Genomic DNA, 20,687 nt, shown 5'->3' on the forward strand with positions numbered 1-20,687 from the left:
ATGTTCCAGCTTGTTGCATTAGCACCAGATCAAGCAAAGTCTATGAAGAGGAGGTCTTCGAGTAACTCTATATAGAAGAGTAGATCTGGATGTGGGCGAGTTAGGATCTCTTGGATCTTCGTATACTGCCTCAGTGTGATTTCTGTGGAAAAGCTGTGGCTGTCATTTTCCTGGTAATGGGGGCTCTGAATTTGGCCGTAACCCTCTCTCTGAGCTAAATGTGTCTCTCAAGGGCAGAAAGGTTGGGGACCTCTGTTATAGAGGCACAAAGCTGCAGACTGCAAATCACCAGCGCATGTAGGGAATGTGGGGAGATTTCATCAAAAGCTCACAGAATACAGCTCTGGAGTATAATACAGGAAATAACTCAGGATCAGTAATGTAATGTATGTACACAGTGACTGCACCAGCAGAATAGTGAGTGCAGCTCTGGAGTATAATACAGGAGGTAACTCAGGATCAGTACAGGATAAGTAATGTAGTGAATGTACACAGTGACTGCACCAGCAGAATAGTGAGTGTAGCTCTGGAGTATAATACTGGATGTAACTCAGGATCAGTAATGTATGTACACAGGGACTCCACCAGCAGAATAGTGAGTGCAGCTCTGGAGTATAATACAGGAAATAACTCAGGATCAGTACAGGATCAGTAATGTATGTACACAGTGACTGTACCAGCAGAATAGTGAGTGCAGCTCTGGAGTATAATACAGGAGGTAACTCAGGATCAGTAATGTATGTACTCAGTGACTGCACCAGCAGAATAGTGAGCGCAGCTCTGGAGTATAATACAGGATGTAACTCAGGATCAGTAATGTAATGTATGTACACAGTGACTGCACCAGCAGAATAGTGAGTGCAGCTCTGGAGTTTAATACAGGATAAGCAATGTATTTTACTTACATACATTTAGTATAATGAAACAAGTATAAGTTAGAGATCCTCCGGTAGACTTCTGCAGGCAGCAGATACAGCAGTTTGGTTTATTTCAGTGAACAGAGGAGAGCACAGATCTCATAGTTGTTAAAGAGAAGATTTCCTTATTTCTTCCCGTCTTGGAGCATAGTCCGGAACGTAAGGTTAATCCGGGCCCGCCGGTCGTGATATTCCTTTGGCACTCGGTGCTGGAAGGAAGAAACATAAGATGTTGGGTCACACAGTTAATGGGGTTTGCAGATAGAGACGGTGACCCCTGTGTCTGGCGTTCAGCTCCTCTGGCTTTGCAGCTGTTATAAAACCACAACCTCCAGCCTCCAACTGTAAGAGAATGCTGGGAGTTGTAGTGTCGGCACAGACACCGCCCTGCGTCCGGCGGAGCATTGACCTGAGGAATACTTGGCTTCCGAGTCTGAAGAAAATGGCCCAACTTCCTGTACAAGGTTCATAATTCCATTTTGAAGAATATTTCCTACGAAATACTAGAAATATCTACCACGACCTGGAAACCATCAACAAGCAGGTCTGCTGCTGTCGCCAGATCCTATGAGGGTCACTATTAATGCTATGTGGGGGCCTCCACTTGTCTGGGAAAATGAACTCACCCAAGCATTCACATTGTATCCACCATGCTCTGATGTCACCCCCTCATGTGTTATGTGACCCCCTATGTGATAAGGTGGGGTCCGTGTCCCAGAGTTGGGATGGGGACCCTATTAAATTAAAGAACAGATGAAAACAATGGCCTCTTTATAAGAGAAAACCATTATATGCTCGGATCCATCAAAAGTAGCTTGATGGCAGCTTCCAGAACATATAGTGCTGGAGATGACGATGGCGAGGCTCCAGCTGACGCGTCACCCTTACACCCCCCCGATCACTCAGACGCTCCTCACCTGCCAGTCCTCCTGTGTTGCCCCCTCCATCAGCAGGAGGCTTCCGTGGTCTAGTGGTACGTGCACTCGTTCTACATACGTGTAATCTCCATGATCCTCCTGTAGGGGGAGCCGTGAAAAGGGAAGGTATAATTAATCTGTTTTATTCCCCATCAGCTGACACACAGACCTGATACTGCTCACAGCTGAGGGTTTGTTACAACTGTATCCAAACACCCTGGACTCTGGACAGAGGCAATTTAATTACATCACACGTGTATCCATTCACTGACAGCAAGCATGGAGGAAGGATGAAAACTGGTCACCGTACAGTCATTAAACATTATATAAGAAACCTCTTAGTGATAGATGAAGTAATATCATGGGGACAGGATGCAGAGCGTCCGACAGGAATGGCTTCCCCTCATAGTGCACCCTGACAGCCGGCGCAGCAGTGCCCACAGCCGGGCTCCGCTCAGGATTTCTGCCCCATTCTTTCAGCAATTGGTGGAGGGCTCAGTATTCGGACCCCCATTGATTAAAAGGTCTAATGTGTCACTATAACATCTACATTTTTATTTTTAAAGTAATAAACACAAGTGACGTATACACAGAGGTTTACAACTATGTATAGGGGACATTAGTGCACCCCTCCATGTATGTCATCTGCACCAGTCTATTCATCCATGCCATACACATCCGCCCAAAATCCATCCATGTCATACGTATGTGCCTGCCCATCAATCCACGTCATACATATCCATCCATAGCATACACATCCGCCCGCCATCCATCCATCCATCCAGCCACGTCATACATATCCATCCATCCAATACATATGTCGTACATATCCAATACATGTCCATCCATCCATCCATGTCATACGTTTGGGCCTGCCCATCATTCCACGTCATACATATCCATCCATGTTATTCTTATCTGCCTGCCATCCATGTCATACATATCCATCCAAGTCATATCCCTCCATCCATCCAATACATAGCCATCCATGTCATACATATCCATCCATCCAATACATATGTCGTACATATCCAATACATGTCCATCCATCCATCCATGTCATACGTTTGGGCCTGCCCATCATTCCACGTCATACATATCCATCCATGTTATTCTTATCTGCCTGCCATCCATGTCATACATATCCATCCAAGTCATATCCCTCCATCCATCCAATACATAGCCATCCATGTCATACATATCCATCCATCCAATACATGTCCATCCATACATATCCATCCATGTCATATATATCCGCCTGCCATCCATCCATCCAATACATATCCATCCATCCAAGTCATATCCATCCATCCAGTACATAGCCATACATATATATATATATATATATATCCATCCATCCATCCATCCATCCAATACATATCCTCCATCCATATCATACATATCCCTCCGCTATCCATCCATGTCATATGTATCCGCCTGCCATCCATCTATCCATTTCAAATGTATCTGCCATCCATCCATGTCATCCGTATTCGCCCGCCATCCATCCAGGTCATCCGTATCCGCCCGCCATCCATCCATCCATGTCATACGTATCTTCCTGCCATCCATCCATATCATATGTATCCGCCCATCCATCCCATATACCACAGTCAATCCGCCCATGTCATATGCATTTACCCATCCACCTATGATCCATACATCCCCGCGCCATGTCTGATCAGTCAGATGAGAGCTGCTGGGGCGGGCACATCGCACTGATGCCGGTGCTGGCGGGCTCCAGTCTCTGTCACGGCGTCTCTGCTGTGTGTGGGCGGCAGCTATGACTCCTGCACAGACTGTCAGTGGGAACATGAATGGTGTTTACATCGCTGACATCTCCTGGAATACGTCTCCCCGGTGCCTCATTCATACACTGACATTAACGCTGCTGCGCGGCGCTGACATCCTGCGGGGGAGACGCCGGTGACATCACGGATCACCATGTAACGCTGAATAACACGGATAATTAACAAGATTTAATGAGCTGAGGACTATAGCGGGTCTATAATCAGGAAATTCACGGCCAGGATCATTACATAATGAAAGGGTACAACCGAGAAGGAATCGGGGGGACGGTGGCCGTGGCACCAAGGAGTTCCTGCATGTGTCCATGGGGACAGGTTCAGCCGGTACACAAGCCTCACTTACACTAGGGCCATATACAATTGCAAACAAAATTAGCCTCTTCCCTATTGCAAATTCGGGTGAGTAACAAAACGCACAAACTTCTGCAATAAACTAATGAAGCAAAAGCAATGGAAATAGCTCAATACAACTAATGCAATGAGCGGCTTCTCCACATTCAGCCCAAAATCACTGTTACTGACTACCGCAGTCTCACGATTATTCACCCCTTCGTGATCAGTGTCTAATATTTAGTAGAGCCCCTCCGGTTGCTGGGACCTGCCGCCCCCCCCTCCAACTGCTGGGACCTGCCGCCCCCTCTCCGGCAGCCACCACCTGCCGCCCCCTCTCCGGCAGCCACCACCTGCCGCCCCCTCTCCGGCAGCCACCACCTGCCGCCCCCTCTCCGGCAGCCACCACCTGCCGCCCCCTCTCCGGCAGCCACCACCTGCCGCCCCCTCTCCGGCAGCCACCACCTGCCGCCCCCTCTCCGGCAGCCACCACCTGACGCTCCCTCTCCGGCAGCCACCACCTACCGCCTCTTCTCCGGCAGCCACCACCTGCCGCCCCCTCCGGCTGCAACCACCTGCCGCCTCCTCCGGCTGCAACCACCTGCCGCCCCCTCCGGCTGCAACCACCTGCCACACCTCTGGCTGCTACCCCCTCTGAGTGCTACCACCAGCCGCCCCCTCCGGCAGCAACCACCTGCCGCCCCCTCCGGCTGCTACCACCTGCCGCCTCCTCCGGCTGCAACCACCTGCCGCCCCCTCCGGCTGCAACCACCTGCCACACCTCTGGCTGCTACCCCCTCTGAGTGCTACCACCAGCCGCCCCCTCCGGCAGCAACCACCTGCCGCCCCCTCCGGCTGCTACCACCTGCCGCCCCCTCCGGCTGCTACCACCTGCCGCCCCCTCCGGCTGCTACCACCTGCCGCCCCCTCCGGCTGCTACCACCTGCCGCCCCCTCCGGCTGCTACCACCTGCCGCCCCCTCCGGCTGCTACCACCTGCCGCCCCCTCCGGCTGCTACCACCTGCCGCCCCCTCCGGCTGCTACCACCTGCCGCCCCCTCCGGCTGCTACCACCTGCCGCCCCCTCTGCTGCTACGACCTGTTGCAGACAATATCCATACCCAGACCTGAGCTTCTGGCTGCATTCCTGAGGAAATGTAGCACTGTTATAAATGTGCAATTACCTCCAAGTCAGCAATATTCTTGGGTTGTCAATAGAGAGGCCCAAAAGTTAATAGAAGAGAATAATGCCTTATGCAAAGAAAGAAAATGCCACAAAAAGATACAAAGGCATTGAATGTTCCAGGACTGCAATATGTCACTTCTATCGATTCGACAGTAGAAGAAAAGTTGCCTTTCATATACTCAAAAACGCATAAATAATCACAGAAGATTGGAGATACTGTTCTGTGCAGCGATGGAAAAAAACCCCAAACTATTCTGGTCTACGAAGGAGGAGGAGAAAAATATGAAGTATTCATTAAAAAGGACACCCTGCTTGCAGTAAAGCATGGCGGGGGCTCAGTGATGCCTAGTGGTGGCCATTGCAAATATCAACTGAGCTAAGATTCCTCAGGAATGCTCCAAGAAGCTGGTACCAGGCTATAGATCGTTATATCAGCAAGAGGGGCGTACGAAGTATTAAAGGGGATTGTTAGGAAGAAAGGAACAATCCACGACTGCTAGAATCAGAAAAAGTGACATTAGGAGACGAGTGCGGAGAAACCACTTGTTATATTAGTTGTTTTCAGCTATTTACATTCTTTTTGTTTGAGAATTTTGCTAAGAGAAAGAATTTGCAATGAGGGGAGAAGGGTGAGAATAATTTTGATTGCAACTGTAATAGCACAGGGGTGGACACATTACTGCACCCCCATTATCTCCCATGCCTAGTTTTGTGTGAACGAATACATCAGGGTTTTTTTATCTTGGGGTGAAGGAGTGTTTAACCCCAAATATGTCTATTGTTTGAAAAGCCCTTAAAGGGATATTCTATTCTCAGCCATTCTGCGTCTTTGCACTGATCACTAGAGAATAGACCCTACGCTGCATCTGTGACCCCAGTAATGGAGGTGGGAGATACAGACCCAGCCTAGCGCAGACTATGGTAGCCCTGACCACTTGTGGTATACCTCATGTGTCCACCAGGGATCATGTTGCACACGTTATGATGCAGCCAACTGGTCATTTTTCGGCGTCACTTACAGGTGGCGGCTTCTTCCTCATCTGGAACACACGGGTCTCCCCGAAGCTTAAAGAGGCGATGACGGGATTCCTGCCCAGGTCAGGCTCGTCGTCGCTGTGCCAGTCTATGCTGTCCTTGTCGTGTCGGTAGAGGTTGCAGAGCAGAGAGTTGAAGGTGTGGCCGGTCACCTCCTCGGTACGATCGCGCAGCATGGTCAGCAGAGGATGCCACTGCCGGGACAAAGGCAATATGAAAAACGGTGAAAACATCTGCAACCGTCAATACACCTTACGTCAAAACCTCTGATGGTTGTCAGTGAATGGAGACGGGTCTGCATCCATAGATGCTTCTTACAAGAGAGTTTGGACAGAATACGGACACTTTTCACACGGTGGCTGAGTGGTTAGCACTGCAGTCTTGTGGCGGCTCAGTGGTTAGCACTGCAGCCTTGTGGTGGCTCAGTGGTTAGCATTGCAGACTTGTGGTGGCTCAGTGGTTAGCACTGCAGCCTTGTGGCGGCTCAGTGGTTAGCACTGCAGTCTTGTGGCGGCTCAGTGGTTAGCACTGCAGCCTTGTGGCGGCTCAGTGGTTAGCACTGCAGCCTTGTGGCGGCTCAGTGGTTAGCACTGCAGCCTTGTGGTGGCTCAGTGGTTAGCACTGCAGCCTTGTGGTGGCTCAGTGGTTAGCACTGCAGCCTTGTGGTGGCTCAGTGGTTAGCACTGCAGCCTTGTGGTGGCTCAGTGGTTAGCACTGCAGCCTTGTGGTGGCTCAGTGGTTAGCACTGCAGCCTTGTGGTGGCTCAGTGGTTAGCACTGCAGCCTTGTGGTGGCTCAGTGGTTAGCACTGCAGCCTTGTGGTGGCTCAGTGGTTAGCATTGCAGACTTGTGGTGGCTCAGTGGTTAGCACTGCAGTCTTGCAGCGCTGGGGTCCTGGGTTCAATTTCCACCAAGGACACTATCTGCAAGGAGTTTGTACGTTCTCCCCGTGTTTGTGTAGGTTTCCTTTGGGTTTACCAGTTTCCTCCCACACGCCAAAAACATACTGATAGGGAATTTAGATTGTGAGCCCCAATGGGCACAGTGTATGATGTATGTAAAGCGCTGTGGAATTAACAGCGCTATATAAATGAATAAATATTATTATATTATTATTTTCCAGTGCGCTTCTTTTCATCGACCGTCAACAGTGACTTTAAAAATGGTGGGAAACTAAAACGTGCGGCAAACAATTAGCAAAACGACAATTCGGCTGTAACAGATACAAGGTGATCCAGGTGCCCAATCACTATAATGACTGCCCCCATTGGTGGGGCTTTAAACTGTGGCATGCGCACTATATCTGGCTCGTTACCCTCGTTAGTTCTGGCGCTGCCAAAAAATATTTACAATTTGTAAACTATAGTTCAGATAAGTACAAAAATCAGATTCTGATAGATTTCATTGGGGCACTCACATGAGGATTGGGCTGCATTGTAGAGCGGGAGTAAGTGTAGGGGACCTCCCCGTACCAACAGGTGAGTCGGGGTTCCTGGTAAGGTCCATCTGTCAGAAGAGGAGAAGAAATATCTTGCAGAACACAAGGAATGACTATAACACTGGGCATATACGCCGTATACAGCAGCCAGGGGGATATAAATATCACACACTTGCATCGCCCTCTGGTGGCGCATTATAGACATAACTCCAGTGTGGGACTCACCAGGACCTAGATTGGTTTTCTGCCTCCAGGGAATCTCGCTTTCTAATTGCTCAAACATCCAGTCGGCCTCTTTAGGGTCAATGAAAAGGGGGAAGAGTCTCAGCCTGCGGAAGAGGACACAACGGGGGGATTTACGAAGGGCTGATTTACACAGTCATTGTGAGACTCAGACCATAAACGCATTTTACTCTCAAAGTCAATAATATAAGTTTAAAGTTTGGCTCAAAAAAAGACTTCTGATTTTTACTTCAGTCAACAAGTTTAATATCTGCAAACGTGGACATTCTGTACAGCACTCACCTAGATACCCCACATGGAGAGGTGCTGATTTCATAGGTGCCCTCCGTCCTGGAAACAAAAATATTCCAAAATAGATGTATTAAATACACAGCATATCCACAAGCAGAATAGTGAGTGCAGCTCTGGAGTATAATACAAGAGGTAACTCAGGATCAGTAATGTAATGTATGTACACAGCAACTGCACCAGCAGAATAGTGAGTGCAGCTCTGGAGGATGACACAGGATGTAACTCAGGATCAGTACAGTATAAGTAATGTAATGTATGTACACAGCGACTGCACCAGCAGAATAGTGAGCGCAGCTCTGGAGTATAATACAGGAGGTAACTCAGGATCAGTAATGTAATGTATGTACACAGTGACTGCACCAGCAGAATAGTGAGTGCAGCTCTGGAGTATAATACAGGAGGTAACTCAGGATCAGTAATGTAATGTATGTACACAGTGACTGCACCAGCAGAATAGTGAGTGCAGCTCTGGAGTGCTGTATAATACAGGAGGTAACTCAGGATCAGTACAGAATCAGTAATGTAATGTATGTACACAGTGACTGCACCAGCAGAATAGTGAGTGCAGCTCTGGAGTGCTGTATAATACAGGAGGTAACTCAGGATCAGTACAGAATCAGTAGTGTAATGTATGTACACAGTGACTGCACCAGCAGAATAGTGAGTGCAGCTCTGGAGTATAATACAGGATGTAACTCAGGATCAGTAATGTAATGTATGTACACAGTGACTGCACCAGTAGAATAGTGAGTGCAGCTCTAGAGTATAATACAGGATGTAACTCAGGATCAGTAATGTAATGTATGTACACAGTGACTGCACCAGCAGAATAGTGAGTGCAGCTCTGGAGTGCTGTATAATACAGGAGGTAACTCAGGATCAGTACAGAATCAGTAATGTAATGTCTGTACACAGTGACTGCACCAGCAGAATAGTGAGTGCAGCTCTGGAGTATAATACAGGAGGTAACTCAGGATCAGTACAGAATCAGTAATGTAATGTATGTACACAGTGACCGCACCAGCAGAATAGTGAGTGCAGCTCTGGAGTATAATACAGGAGGTAACTCAGGATCAGTAATGTAATGTATGTACACAGTGACTGCACCAGCAGAATAGTGAGTGCAGCTCTGGAGTATAATACAGGAGATAACTCAGGATCAGTAATGTAATGTATGTACACAGTGACTGCACCAGCAGAATAGTGAGTGCAGCTCTGGAAATCTATAGTCCACTCTCTCATACACCTGCTGACTACATAATCTTCTTCATACAGGAGGCCACAGTTCCATTACTGCAGGTAAGTGACTGTTAAAACCACTCACTCAATAATGCGAGGCTCTGGGACTCTTCGATTTACCTGAAACAGAAAGCAATATTTTAAATCAGAATATATTAGCGACATCAGGGACGGATCAGGGGGGACGGATCAGGGAGCTGAAGGACCTTATAATAAAAGGTAGTAAATGTACTAACCATGAGACATGAATTGCATCATCCTAAACAACAAATATAACATGGTTTGGGTGACTGTATGTGAAGAACTGTTGGAAAACTTCAGGTTTACCTGTCTCCGAGATTCCTGGCAAATTCATCCCAATACAGAGGTGAGTATTACATGTGTGTCTAGTATAGAGAGTCCTGGGTGTACACAGACTAAGGCTGGAAACACATCTATGCGAGTAAAATCGGTCCGACTGGGCTGAAAAAAACTCGGCTGATTTTAGTTCACGTTAGGTCCGAGTGCAACGCAAGTGCGATGCTTTTTCTGAATAAATTAATGATTTTACTAGCGTGTGTAATGCGTGTGTAATGCGTGTGTAATGCGTATTTTTTACTATGTCATCTGCCATTCAGCGCTGCTACATGGCCGCTGACAGCAGTAATAGACAGCCATGTAGCAGAGCTTAATGACAGATGACCGCAGACACAGAAAGAGCCGCACAATCAGAATGAACTCGGGTTAACTTCACCCGACTTCATCCTCATACCGCGGCTCTGTCTGTGCCGGATCCTGATTAGCGGTCACCTGTGAAGGACTCACCGGTGACCGCTAATCCCCTGAGTGACTGAAGTTAGCAGCCCTCTCTCATACTCACCGATCCCCAGGGCGGCGCTGCATGGCGATCACACTGCTGCGGCGGCTTTTACTATTTTGAAAAAGCCGGCCGCTCATTAAACAATCTCGTATTCCCTGCTTTCCCCGCCCACAGGCGCCTATGATTGGTTGCAGTGAGACATGCCCCCACGCTGAGTGACAGGTGTCTCACTGCACCCAATCACAGCAGCCGGTGGGCGTGTCTATACTGTGCAGTGAAATAAATAATTAAATAATTAAAAAAAACGGCGTGCGGTCCCCACCAATTTTAATACCAGCCAGATAAAGCCATACGGCTGAAGGCTGGTATTCTCAGGATGGGGAGCTCCACGTTATGGGGAGCCCCCCAGCCTAACAATATCAGTCAGCAGCCGCCCAGAATTGCCGCATACATTAGATGCGACTGTTCTGGGACTGTACCCGGCTCTTCCCGATTTGCCCTGGTGCGTTGGCAAATCGGGGTAATAAGGAGTTTTTGGCAGCCCATAGCTGCCAATAAGTCCTAGATTAATCATGTCAGGCGTCTCCCCGAGATTCCTTTCATGATTAATCTGTAAGTTACAGTAAATAAACACACACCTGAAAAAATCCTTTATTAGAAATAAAAAACACAAACATATACCCTGGTTCACCACTTTAATAAGCCCCAAAAAGCCCTCCATGTCTGGCGTAATCCAGGATGGTCCAGCGTCGCTTCCAGCTCTGCTGCATGGAGGTGACCGGAGCTGCAGAAAACACAGCCGCTCCTGTCAGCTCCACGCAGCAACTGAGGTGAGTATCGCGATCAGCTAAGCTGTCACTGAGGTTACCCGCTGTCACTGTTGGAGGATCCAGCGGTGGCCGCGGGTAACCTCAGTGACAGCTCAGCTGATTGCGCTATTCCCTTCATTAGCTGCGTGGAGCTGACAGGAGCGGCGGTGTCTTCTGCAGCTCCGGTCACCTTCATGCAGCAGAGCTGGAAGCGACGCTGGAGGTCCGTGGATTACGCCGGACATGGAGGGCTTTTTGGGGCTTATTAAATTGTTGAACCAGGGAATTTGTTAGTGTTTTTTATTTCTAATAAAGGATTTTTCGGGTGTGTGTGTTTATTTACTGTAACTTACAGATTAATCATGGAAGGTGTCTCATAGACGCCTGACATGATTAATCTAGGATTTAGTAGCAGCTATGGGCTGCCATTAACTCCTTATTACCCCGATTTGCCAACGCACCAGGGCAAATCGGGAAGAGCCGGGTACAGTCCCAGAACTGTCGCATCTAATGTATGCGGCAATTCTGGGCGGCTGCTGACTGATATTGTTAGGCTGGAGGGCTCCCCATAACGTGGAGCTCCCCATCCTGAGAATAGCAGCCTTCAGCCGTATGGCTTTATCTGGCTGGTATTAAAATTGGGGGGGAACCGCACGCCGGTTTTTTTTAATTATTTAATTATTTATTTCACTGCACAGTATAGACACGCCCACCGGCTGCTGTGATTGGGTGCAGTGAGACACCTGTCACTCAGCGTGGGGGCGAGTCTCACTGCAACCAATCATAGGTGCCTGTGGGCAGGTAAAGCAGGGAATACGAAATTGTTTAATGAGCGGCCGGCTTTTTCAAAATAGTAAAAGCCGCCGCAGCAGTGTGAACGCCGTGCAGCGCCGGGGATCGGGGATCGGTGAGTATGAGAGAGGAGGGGAAAATGACCGACAGACTGTGAGAGAGGGACAGGGATAGTGACGGACCGACAGAGAGAGAATAGAGACCGAGATGGAGAGACCGACTGACAGAGAATAGTGATTGACAGACATTGTGAGACATCACTCGTTTCCAGTGTTTTAGGAAACATGCGCGAAATGTATTTAGAAAATCGGATGTCACTAGGATGGTGTGAGTGCCGTCCTGTGACATCCGATTTACACGCTCCCATAGACTTGCATTGGAGAGACTCGCAGTAGAAACTTGCAAAAAAGCAGCATGCTGCGATTTTTTTTCTCAGTCTGATTTGGGCCGAGAAAAAAAAAAAAAAAAAAAAAAAAAAAAAATCGCAAATGCGAGCTGAATCATTGACTAACATGTGTCCGGTCCGATTCCAATGCGAGATTTTCTCGCATTGCTCTACTGCGAGAAACTCGCAAGCGAGAAGCAGCCCTAATACAGATCGTCCTTACCTCTGCTGATTCTTTATATGTAAATTGCTGATCCGGAATCACCGGCTCGCTCCCCCAGCGCTGACACTTTACAGCTGTCCGGACAGGTTGAGATGCTGGAACCAAAAAAGAGAAAATATACAGACACGTTACAGAATAAGGACAGATCCTCAAATATAAGAAAGAATATAAGATTTGGATACACTTCTTAAAGTCACTTTACACACAGAGATAAATCTGTGGTAGATCTGTGGTTGCAGTGAAATTGTGGACAATCAGTGCCAGGTTTGTGGCTGTGTACAAATGGAACAATATGTCCATGATTTCACTGCAACCACAGATCTGCCAAAGATTTATCTGTGTGTAAAGTGGCCTTTAGTCATTGAATACATGTTGCTCATACGGCTCCATTGCCCCAAGTATATAACATATAAAAAAAATTATATAAAATCTCCCCAAAGTTCAGTTTCGCCTTAATCCGTGCGTCATTACATAGAATTACGGAGCTGAGAAAGCCTTCCCTGCCTTATGCTGTTTCCATTCTAATCCTGTAGCTCCACCTGCAGGTGATAATGAGTATTGCTTCTTATTAACAAGCAAAACTTGTATTTATTCACTTTGCAACATAATAATAATAATATTTATTCATTTATATAGCGCTATTGATTCCGCAGCACTTTACATAGATTGGCAACTCTGTCCCCATTGGGGCTCACAATCTAAATTCCCTATCACTATGTCTTTGGAGTGTGGGAGGAAACCGGAGACCCCGGAGGAAACCCACGCAAACACGGGGAGAACATACAAACTCCTTGCAGATGGTGTCCTTGGTGGGATTTGAACCCAGGACCCCAGCGCTGCAAGACTGCAGTGCTAACCACTGAGCCACCACAAGACTGCAGTGCTAACCACTGAGCCACCACAAGACTGCAGTGCTAACCACTGAGCCACCACAAGACTGCAGTGCTAACCACTGAGCCACCGTGCTGCCCAACATAATTCCTGTAATAATTCTGCAGGTAACACCTGATCTATTAGGTAACTGCAGCCACAGTTTCCATCTCTCCACCGGGTTTTACCAGTAGCCTAAAAGGCAGACGCAGCGCTCCTTACATTGTCACCAGGAGGTAAGAGGAGCTACTCACATCTACATCCATCTGTCCCATACTCTATGAAAGCATCTTGTGGAAAGGTACTGGGATGTATTGGGGAGCCCACACCCTTAGGCCTCCTTCACACATCCATGTCTCCGGTAAAACCAGGTTCCTGTGAAATAAAATGCATTTCTATACTCACCTTCTCCAGCGCTGTTGTCTCTGCTGCTGCTGTCACTTGCTTCTGAACCCGCTCATTATGCTCATTGCATATGCATGACACAGAGGACCGGAAGCAGCAGCAGCAAGGAGTGGGCAGGGCCGGAAACAGTTAGCACCAAGGACAGTAACACCAGGGACAGGTGAGCAGAAAGTTCCTGTTCACTGTGTGTTATCATGGATATCACACGGAGAACACACGTGTGCCAAAATCACGGTACACAGAGGGCAAAACGCACCTTTTACACGTCCATGCAAAACGTGCGTGGTTTTCACAGACGTGTGAAAGAGGCCTTAAAGGGAATTTCTGCAAGAGTGGCTTCTGAACAAGAGAAACAAATGCACAAACTGCGCTGCCAGATGCGACTGTACCAGGGCGAGAGGCATTCTTGGCGGGTCCGGCCCAGGCTCCCTGCACTCGCGCCCGACGTCTCTTGTCATCCATCCTCCTGCACGCTGCAGTCACTATTCATCACGGGGATCTGGAAAGAGAGATGCGATAGACGTGATATTACACTTCTGCACCCGGCCCATGTATTTCTGCATTTAGTAGAAGCGAGGGACACACTGTATGGAGAGAAGCGAGGGTCTCGCTGTGACTATTGGGGGAGACTCCTATCATTCATGAGTTGGGGGGAGTTCTATGAACTGAGGACAGATCAGCTCCTTTTTCCAGAAAAATTAACCCCCGAAATGTGTTTTCTGGTTAAAAACAAAATTATCAACAATCCACAGGATCGGTGATATTACTGACCGGAGGAGTCCGGCCGCTGGGACTAGGACTGAACACAGCACTTTTAGGACCCGGATGTTCTCTTCCGAGACAGATGGTTTAATAATGCCGATCACATTATGATCAGTCTTTCTCGACGGTGGAGAATAAACAAAACTAAACAGTTTCTCCACCTTTTCCATTATATCAGTCCATGAAAATCAGAACCATAAACTTAAATGGAGGAAAGACATCCAACTCTTAGAGGCAAATCAGGCATGCTGTGTTTTTTTCGGAGACCAATCGGTCCAAGGAAAAATTGGAGGTGTGCACTGCCTCACTGAATAACATAGGTCATGATTCTTTTGGCGGATCGCACTCGGTCAAAAAAATACAGATGTCTGCAAGAGCCCCTATCCCCATTAGAATGGAGCAGCGGTGCACATGTGCCATCTGTACTCCATTCATTCCCTGGGGCTGCCGAGAGCTGTGCTTCGATTTTTCCAACATCCCCATAGAGAACGAATGAAGCAGCTTTCAGGTGTCTGATCTGTCACGTGATCTACTAATGGACATAAAAGTGCCCCTTCCTGCGGATCACTGCAGGTCCCAGCAGTCAGACCCTTCACCCTTCATTAAAGGGGTATTTCCATCATAAAAGATACATTTAATCAAGTGGAAAATGTGTAAATAAATAACTTTTGTAATTTACAGCTATTAAAAATTATGCTCCATTAAAAAAAATAAATAAATAACCACATCTTTTGGAATAGGCCCCCCCTGCGGTGTTATATCAGTTTTAGCTCTCTATCACAGGGGCTGCACATGCTCAATTCATTGCATCCAAAAAAAAAAAAAGTCCCCCTGGCGAACAAAGAGGGGACGCTGCCTTCACAGGTCTGACAGCGCGGAGAGCCCAGAATGCTGGGGAGCGAGTGCAGTGACTGCAGACACACTCCCTGCACTCACAGAGTTGTCACACCTGTCATTCTGCTTTAAGTGCGCGCATTGTCAGACCTGTGTGAGTGCGGGAGGGTTTCTGCAATCACTGCACTCGCTCCCCAGCATTCTGGACCCCCAGGCAGTGCTATAGCTGTGTCAGTGTCAGATGTGTGTCTACAATCACTCGCAGCATTCTATACCCCCAAGCACTGTCAGACCCGTGTGCGTGCAGGATGTGTGTCTGCTATCACTGCACTCGCTCCCCAGCATTCAGGACCCCCAGGCGCTGTCAGACCTGTGTGCATGCAGGATGTGTGTCTGCTATCACTGCACTCGCTCCCCAGCATTCTGTACCCCCAGGCACTGTCAGACCCGTGTGCGTGCAGGATGTGTGTTTGCTATCACTGCACTCGCTCCCCAGCATTCTATACCCCCAGGCACTGTCAGACCCATGTGCGTACAGGATGTGTGTCTGCTATCACTGCACTCGCTCCCCAGCATTCTATACCCCCAGGCACTGTCAGACCCGTGTGCGTGCAGGATGTGTGTCTGCTATCACTGCACTCGCTCCCCAGCATTCAGGACCCCCAGGCACTGTCAGACCCGTGTGCGTGCAGGATGTGTCTGCTATCACTGCACTCGCTCCCCAGCATTCTGGACCCCCAGGCGCTGTCAGACCCGTGTGCGTGCAGGATGTGTCTGCTATCACTGCACTCGCTCCCCAGCATTCTGGACCCCCAGGCGCTGTCAGACCCGTGTGCGTGCAGGATGTGTGTCTGCTATCACTGCACTCGCTCCCCAGCATTCTGGACCCCCAGGCGCTGTCAGACCCGTGTGCGTGCAGGATGTGTCTGCTATCACTGCACTCGCTCCCCAGCATTCAGGACCCCCAGGCGCTGTCAGACCTGTGTGCGTGCAGGATGTGTCTGCTATCACTGCACTCGCTCCCCAGCATTCAGGACCCCCAGGCGCTGTCAGACCCGTGTGCGTGCAGGATGTGTGTCTGCTATCACTGCACTCGCTCCCCAGCATTCAGGACCCCCAGGCGCTGTCAGACCCGTGTGCGTGCAGGATGTGTGTCTGCTATCACTGCACTTGCTCCCCAGCATTCTGGACCCCAGGCGCTGTCAGACCTGTGTGCGTGCAGGATGTGTCTGCTATCACTGCACTCGCTCCCCAGCATTCTGGACCCCAGGCGCTGTCAGACCTGTGTGCGTGCAGGATGTGTGTCTGCTATCACTGCACTCGCTCCCCAGCATTCTGGACCCCAGGCGCTGTCAGACCTGTGTGCGTCCAGGATGTGTGTCTGCCATCACTGCACTCGCTCCCCAGCATTCTGGACCCCAGGCGCTGTCAGACCTGTGTGCGTGCAGGATGTGTGTTTGCTATCACTGCACTCGCTCCCCAGCATTCTGGACCCCAGGCGCTGTCAGACCTGTGTGCGTGCAGGATGTGTGTTTGCTATCACTGCACTTGCTCCCCAGCATTCTGGACCCCAGGCGCTGTGTGAACACGACCAGCATCTCACTTACGCTTTGTACACCAGGGGACTATTTTTTAGGATGAAAGGCATGCACGGCCCCTTTGATGGACAGATGACCACATTTTCTGGAATAGGCCCCCAGTGAGTGTTATTTTTTGAAGACAGCATCATTTTTAGCTGTAAATTACACAAATATTTTCACTCATTTTCAGCTAAACTAAATGCATCTTTTATGGTGGGAATACCCCTCCAAGCTTTCCCCTATCTAATGGATGTGTGATTAATTATAACTAGACAACCCCTTGCAGGGAGCACAGCCGCAGCACCTGACTCACCCATGCATAGGAGAGGCGCCATTTCTGGGAGAGAAGATCCCTTTTTCATATCCTGACCAAACACTACAGCTTATTAATCAGTGTCCTCTTCTTCCCCCAATAGTCACAGCGATGGCCCCCTTTATCTCAGCTCCCCGCTATCCCCAATGGCTTCCCCCTCCCTCTACAGTCACATCATGACATTCCCTCAATAGTGACCGGACCAAAGCCGCCTGCCCCTATAACCCCCAATCCAAAAATAACAAAATATATAAATACACAGATTTGGTTGTCCCTGAAATTTTTGGGGATTATTGGCCCCGAGTAACGAGGCAAGACGTGCGACCGCGTCTGAACCAAAGACAAATATAACCCCCATACTAACCACAACTGGAAAACCAATATGGCGTATTTTGCATAGCAACCAATCAGATTGCAGCTTTCATACTATACATGCTTCTTATAGGATGAAAGCTGTTACCTGATTGGCTGCTTCACTGTTTTGTATCACTCGGCCTGCATTATGGCGGACAGCAGCCTCCTCTCACCCCCACACAAGCTCAGCGGTGATTCAGCCGTCAGGACTGTCACGCCGCACTCACATAGCGGTACAAACAGGCAGACAGCTGCGTTCCAACTGCTTCACGAAACTTCCGATTCCTGTGTTGCACTCAAATGTGTCCTACCCACTACAAAGCTCCGGCAGAAAGGTTCCGCCTCATAATGTGTGCGGGTGAGAACGCATTGGGGGTGGATGGGGGACCCCCAGAAAGGTGGGGAGGAGAGGACCTCCAGATACACGCAGCAGGTGGAGGAGGGGAGGACCCCCAGATACACACAGCAGGTGGAGGAGGGGAGGACCCCCAGATACACACAGCAGGTGGAGGGGGGAGGACCCCCAGATACACACTAGGTGGAGGAGGGGAGGACCCCAGATACACGGAGGAGGGGAGGACCCCCAGATACACACAGCAGGTGGAGGAGGGGAGGACCCCCAGATACACACAGCAGGTGGAGGAGGGGAGGACCCCTGATACACACTGTAGGTGGAGGAGGGGAGGACCCCTGATACACACTGTAGGTGGAGGAGGGGAGGACCCCCTGATACACGCAGCAGGTGGAGGAGGGGAGGACCCCCAGATACACGCAGCAGGTGGAGGAGGGGGGGACCCCAGATACACACTGGAGCGGTGGAGGAGGGGAGGACCCCCAGATACACACTGGAGCGGTGGAGGAGGGGAGGACCCCCAGATACAAACTTCAGGTGGAGGAGGGGAGGACCCCCAGATATACACAGCAGGTGGAGGAGGGGAGGACCCCCAGATACACACAGCAGGTGGAGGAGGGGAGGACCCCCAGATACACACAGCAGGTGGAGGAGGGGTGGACCCCCAGATACACACAGCAGGTGGAGGACCCCCAGATACACGCAGCAGGTGGAGGAGGGGAGGACCCCCAGATACACGCAGCAGGTGGAGGAGGAGAGGACCCCCAGATACACGCAGCAGGTGGAGGAGGGGAGGACCCCCAGATACACGCAGCAGGTGGAGGAGGGGAGGACCCCCTGATACACACTGCAGGTGGAGGAGGGGAGGACCCCCAGATACACGCAGCAGGTGGAGGAGGGGAGGACCCCCAGATACACACTGCGGGTGGAGGAGGGGAGGACCCCCAGATACACACTGCGGGTGGAGGAGGGGAGGATCCTCAGATACACACTGCGGGTGGAGGAGGGGAGGACTCCCAGATACACACTGCGGGTGGAGGAGGGGAGGACCCCCAGATACACACTGCGGGTGGAGGAGGGGAGGACCCCCAGATACACACTGCGGGTGGAGGAGGGGAGGACCCCCAGATACACACTGCGGGTGGAGGAGGGGAGGACCCCCAGATACACACTGCGGGTGGAGGAGGGGAGGACCCCCAGATACACACTGCGGGTGGAGGAGGGGAGGACCCCCAGATACACACTGCGGGTGGAGGAGGGGAGGACCCCCAGATACACACTGCGGGTGGAGGAGGGGAGGACCCCCAGATACACACTGCGGGTGGAGGAGGGGAGGACCCCCAGATACACACTGCGAGGGGAGGGCCCCCAGATACACACTGCGGGTGGAGGAGGGGAGGGCCCCCAGATACACACTGCGGGTGGAAGAGGGGAGGACCCCCAGATACACGCAGCAGGTGGAGGAGGGGAGGACCCCCAGATACACACTGCAGGTGGAGGAGGGGAGGACCCCCAGATACATGCAGCAGGTGGAGGAGGGGAGGACCCCAGATACACACTGCAGGTGGAGGAGGGGAGGACCCCAGATACACACTGCAGGTGGAGGAGGGGAGGACCCCCAGATACACACTGCGGGTGGAGGAGGGGAGGACCCCCAGATACACACTGCGGGTGGAGGAGGGGAGGACCCCCAGATACACACTGCGGGTGGAGGAGGGGAGGACCCCCAGATACACACTGCGGGTGGAGGAGGGGAGGACCCCCAGATACACACTGCGGGTGGAGGAGGGGAGGACCCCCAGATACACACAGCAGGTGGAGGAGGGGAGGACCCCCAGATACACACAGCAGGTGGAGGACCACCAGATACACACTGCAGGTGGAGGAGGTGAGGACCCTCAGATACACGCTGTGGGTGGAGGAGGGGAGGACCCCCAGATACACACTGCAGGTGGAGGACCACCAGATACACAATGCAGGTGGAGGAGGGGAGGACCCCCAGATACACGCAGCAGGTGGAGGAGGGGAGGACCCCCAGATACACACTGCAGGTGGAGAAGGGGAGGACCCCCAGATACACACTGCAGGTGGAGGAGGTGAGGACCCTCAGATACACGCTGTGGGTGGAGGAGGGGAGGACCCCCAGATACACACTGCAGGTGGAGGACCACCAGATACACAATGCAGGTGGAGGAGGGGAGGACCCCCAGATACATGCTGCGGGTGGAGGAGGGGAGGACCCCCAGATACACACTGCAGGTGGAGGAGGGGAGGACCCCCAGATACACACTGCAGGTGGAGGAGGGGAGGATCCCCAGATACACACAGCAGGTGGAGGACCACCAGATACAAACTGCAGGTGGACGAGGGGAGGACCCCCAGATACACACTGTAGGTGGAAGAGGGGAGGACCCCCAGATACAGTAGGTGGGGAGGAGAGGACCCCCAGATACACGCTGCGGGTGGAGGAGAGGAGGACCCCCAGATACACACAGCAGGTGGGGAGGAGAGGACCCCCAGATACACACTGTAGGTGGAGGAGGGGAGGACCCCCAGATACACACTGTAGGTGGAGGAGGGGAGGACCCCCAGATACACACTGTAGGTGGAGGAGGGGAGGACCCCCAGATACACACTGTAGGTGGAAGAGGGTAGGACCCCCAGATACACGCTGCGGGTGGAGGAGGGGAGGACCCCCAGATACACGCTGCGGGTGGAGGAGAGGAGGACCACCAGATACACACTGCAGGTGGAGGACCACCAGATACACACTGCAGGTGGAGGACCACCAGATACACACTGCAGGT

At 50.8% G+C, this 20,687-nt stretch overlaps 1 protein-coding gene across 4 annotated transcripts; it reads right to left on the reverse strand.

Moving 5' to 3' along the window:
* Window positions 1-852: 852 nt before the first annotated feature.
* Window positions 853-17,839, reverse strand: ALKBH3 (alkB homolog 3, alpha-ketoglutarate dependent dioxygenase). 4 transcript variants are annotated; one of them, XM_075326753.1, is made up of 10 exons: window positions 17,756-17,839; window positions 14,075-14,184; window positions 12,411-12,505; window positions 9,488-9,522; window positions 8,155-8,202; window positions 7,855-7,958; window positions 7,609-7,697; window positions 6,177-6,386; window positions 1,835-1,933; window positions 853-1,126 (listed from the first exon to the last, which is right to left on the reverse strand). In XM_075326753.1, the coding sequence occupies exons 2-10, from the start codon at window positions 14,145-14,147 to the stop codon at window positions 1,043-1,045; spliced, it is 837 nt and encodes a 278-aa protein (XP_075182868.1). In that variant the 5' UTR covers window positions 14,148-14,184; window positions 17,756-17,839; the 3' UTR covers window positions 853-1,042. The 4 variants fall into 4 exon arrangements, with proteins under 4 accessions (XP_075182868.1, XP_075182867.1, XP_075182869.1 ...); XM_075326752.1 differs by having other exon boundaries at window positions 17,702-17,811; XM_075326754.1 differs by having other exon boundaries at window positions 17,635-17,811.
* Window positions 17,840-20,687: the final 2,848 nt, after the last annotated feature.

This window comes from Anomaloglossus baeobatrachus, chromosome 10 (assembly GCF_048569485.1).
Source record: "Anomaloglossus baeobatrachus isolate aAnoBae1 chromosome 10, aAnoBae1.hap1, whole genome shotgun sequence".
Lineage (NCBI taxonomy): Eukaryota > Metazoa > Chordata > Amphibia > Anura > Aromobatidae > Anomaloglossus > Anomaloglossus baeobatrachus.

What these genes read in the sequence shown, in the direction of transcription:
- ALKBH3 (XM_075326753.1), bottom strand. Translation starts at nt 14,147, where the DNA reads ATGGATGACAAGAGACGTCGGGCGCGAGTGCAGGGAGCCTGGGCCGGA. An exon ending in CCAGAGCCTCGCATTATTGA is followed by an intron (nt 8,203 to 9,487) that starts GTGAGTGGTTTT and finishes TTTTGTTTCCAG; the next exon opens with GACGGAGGGCACCTATGAAA. An exon ending in CAACACAGGAGGACTGGCAG is followed by an intron (nt 1,127 to 1,834) that starts GTGAGGAGCGTC and finishes TCTTCCTTCCAG; the next exon opens with CACCGAGTGCCAAAGGAATA.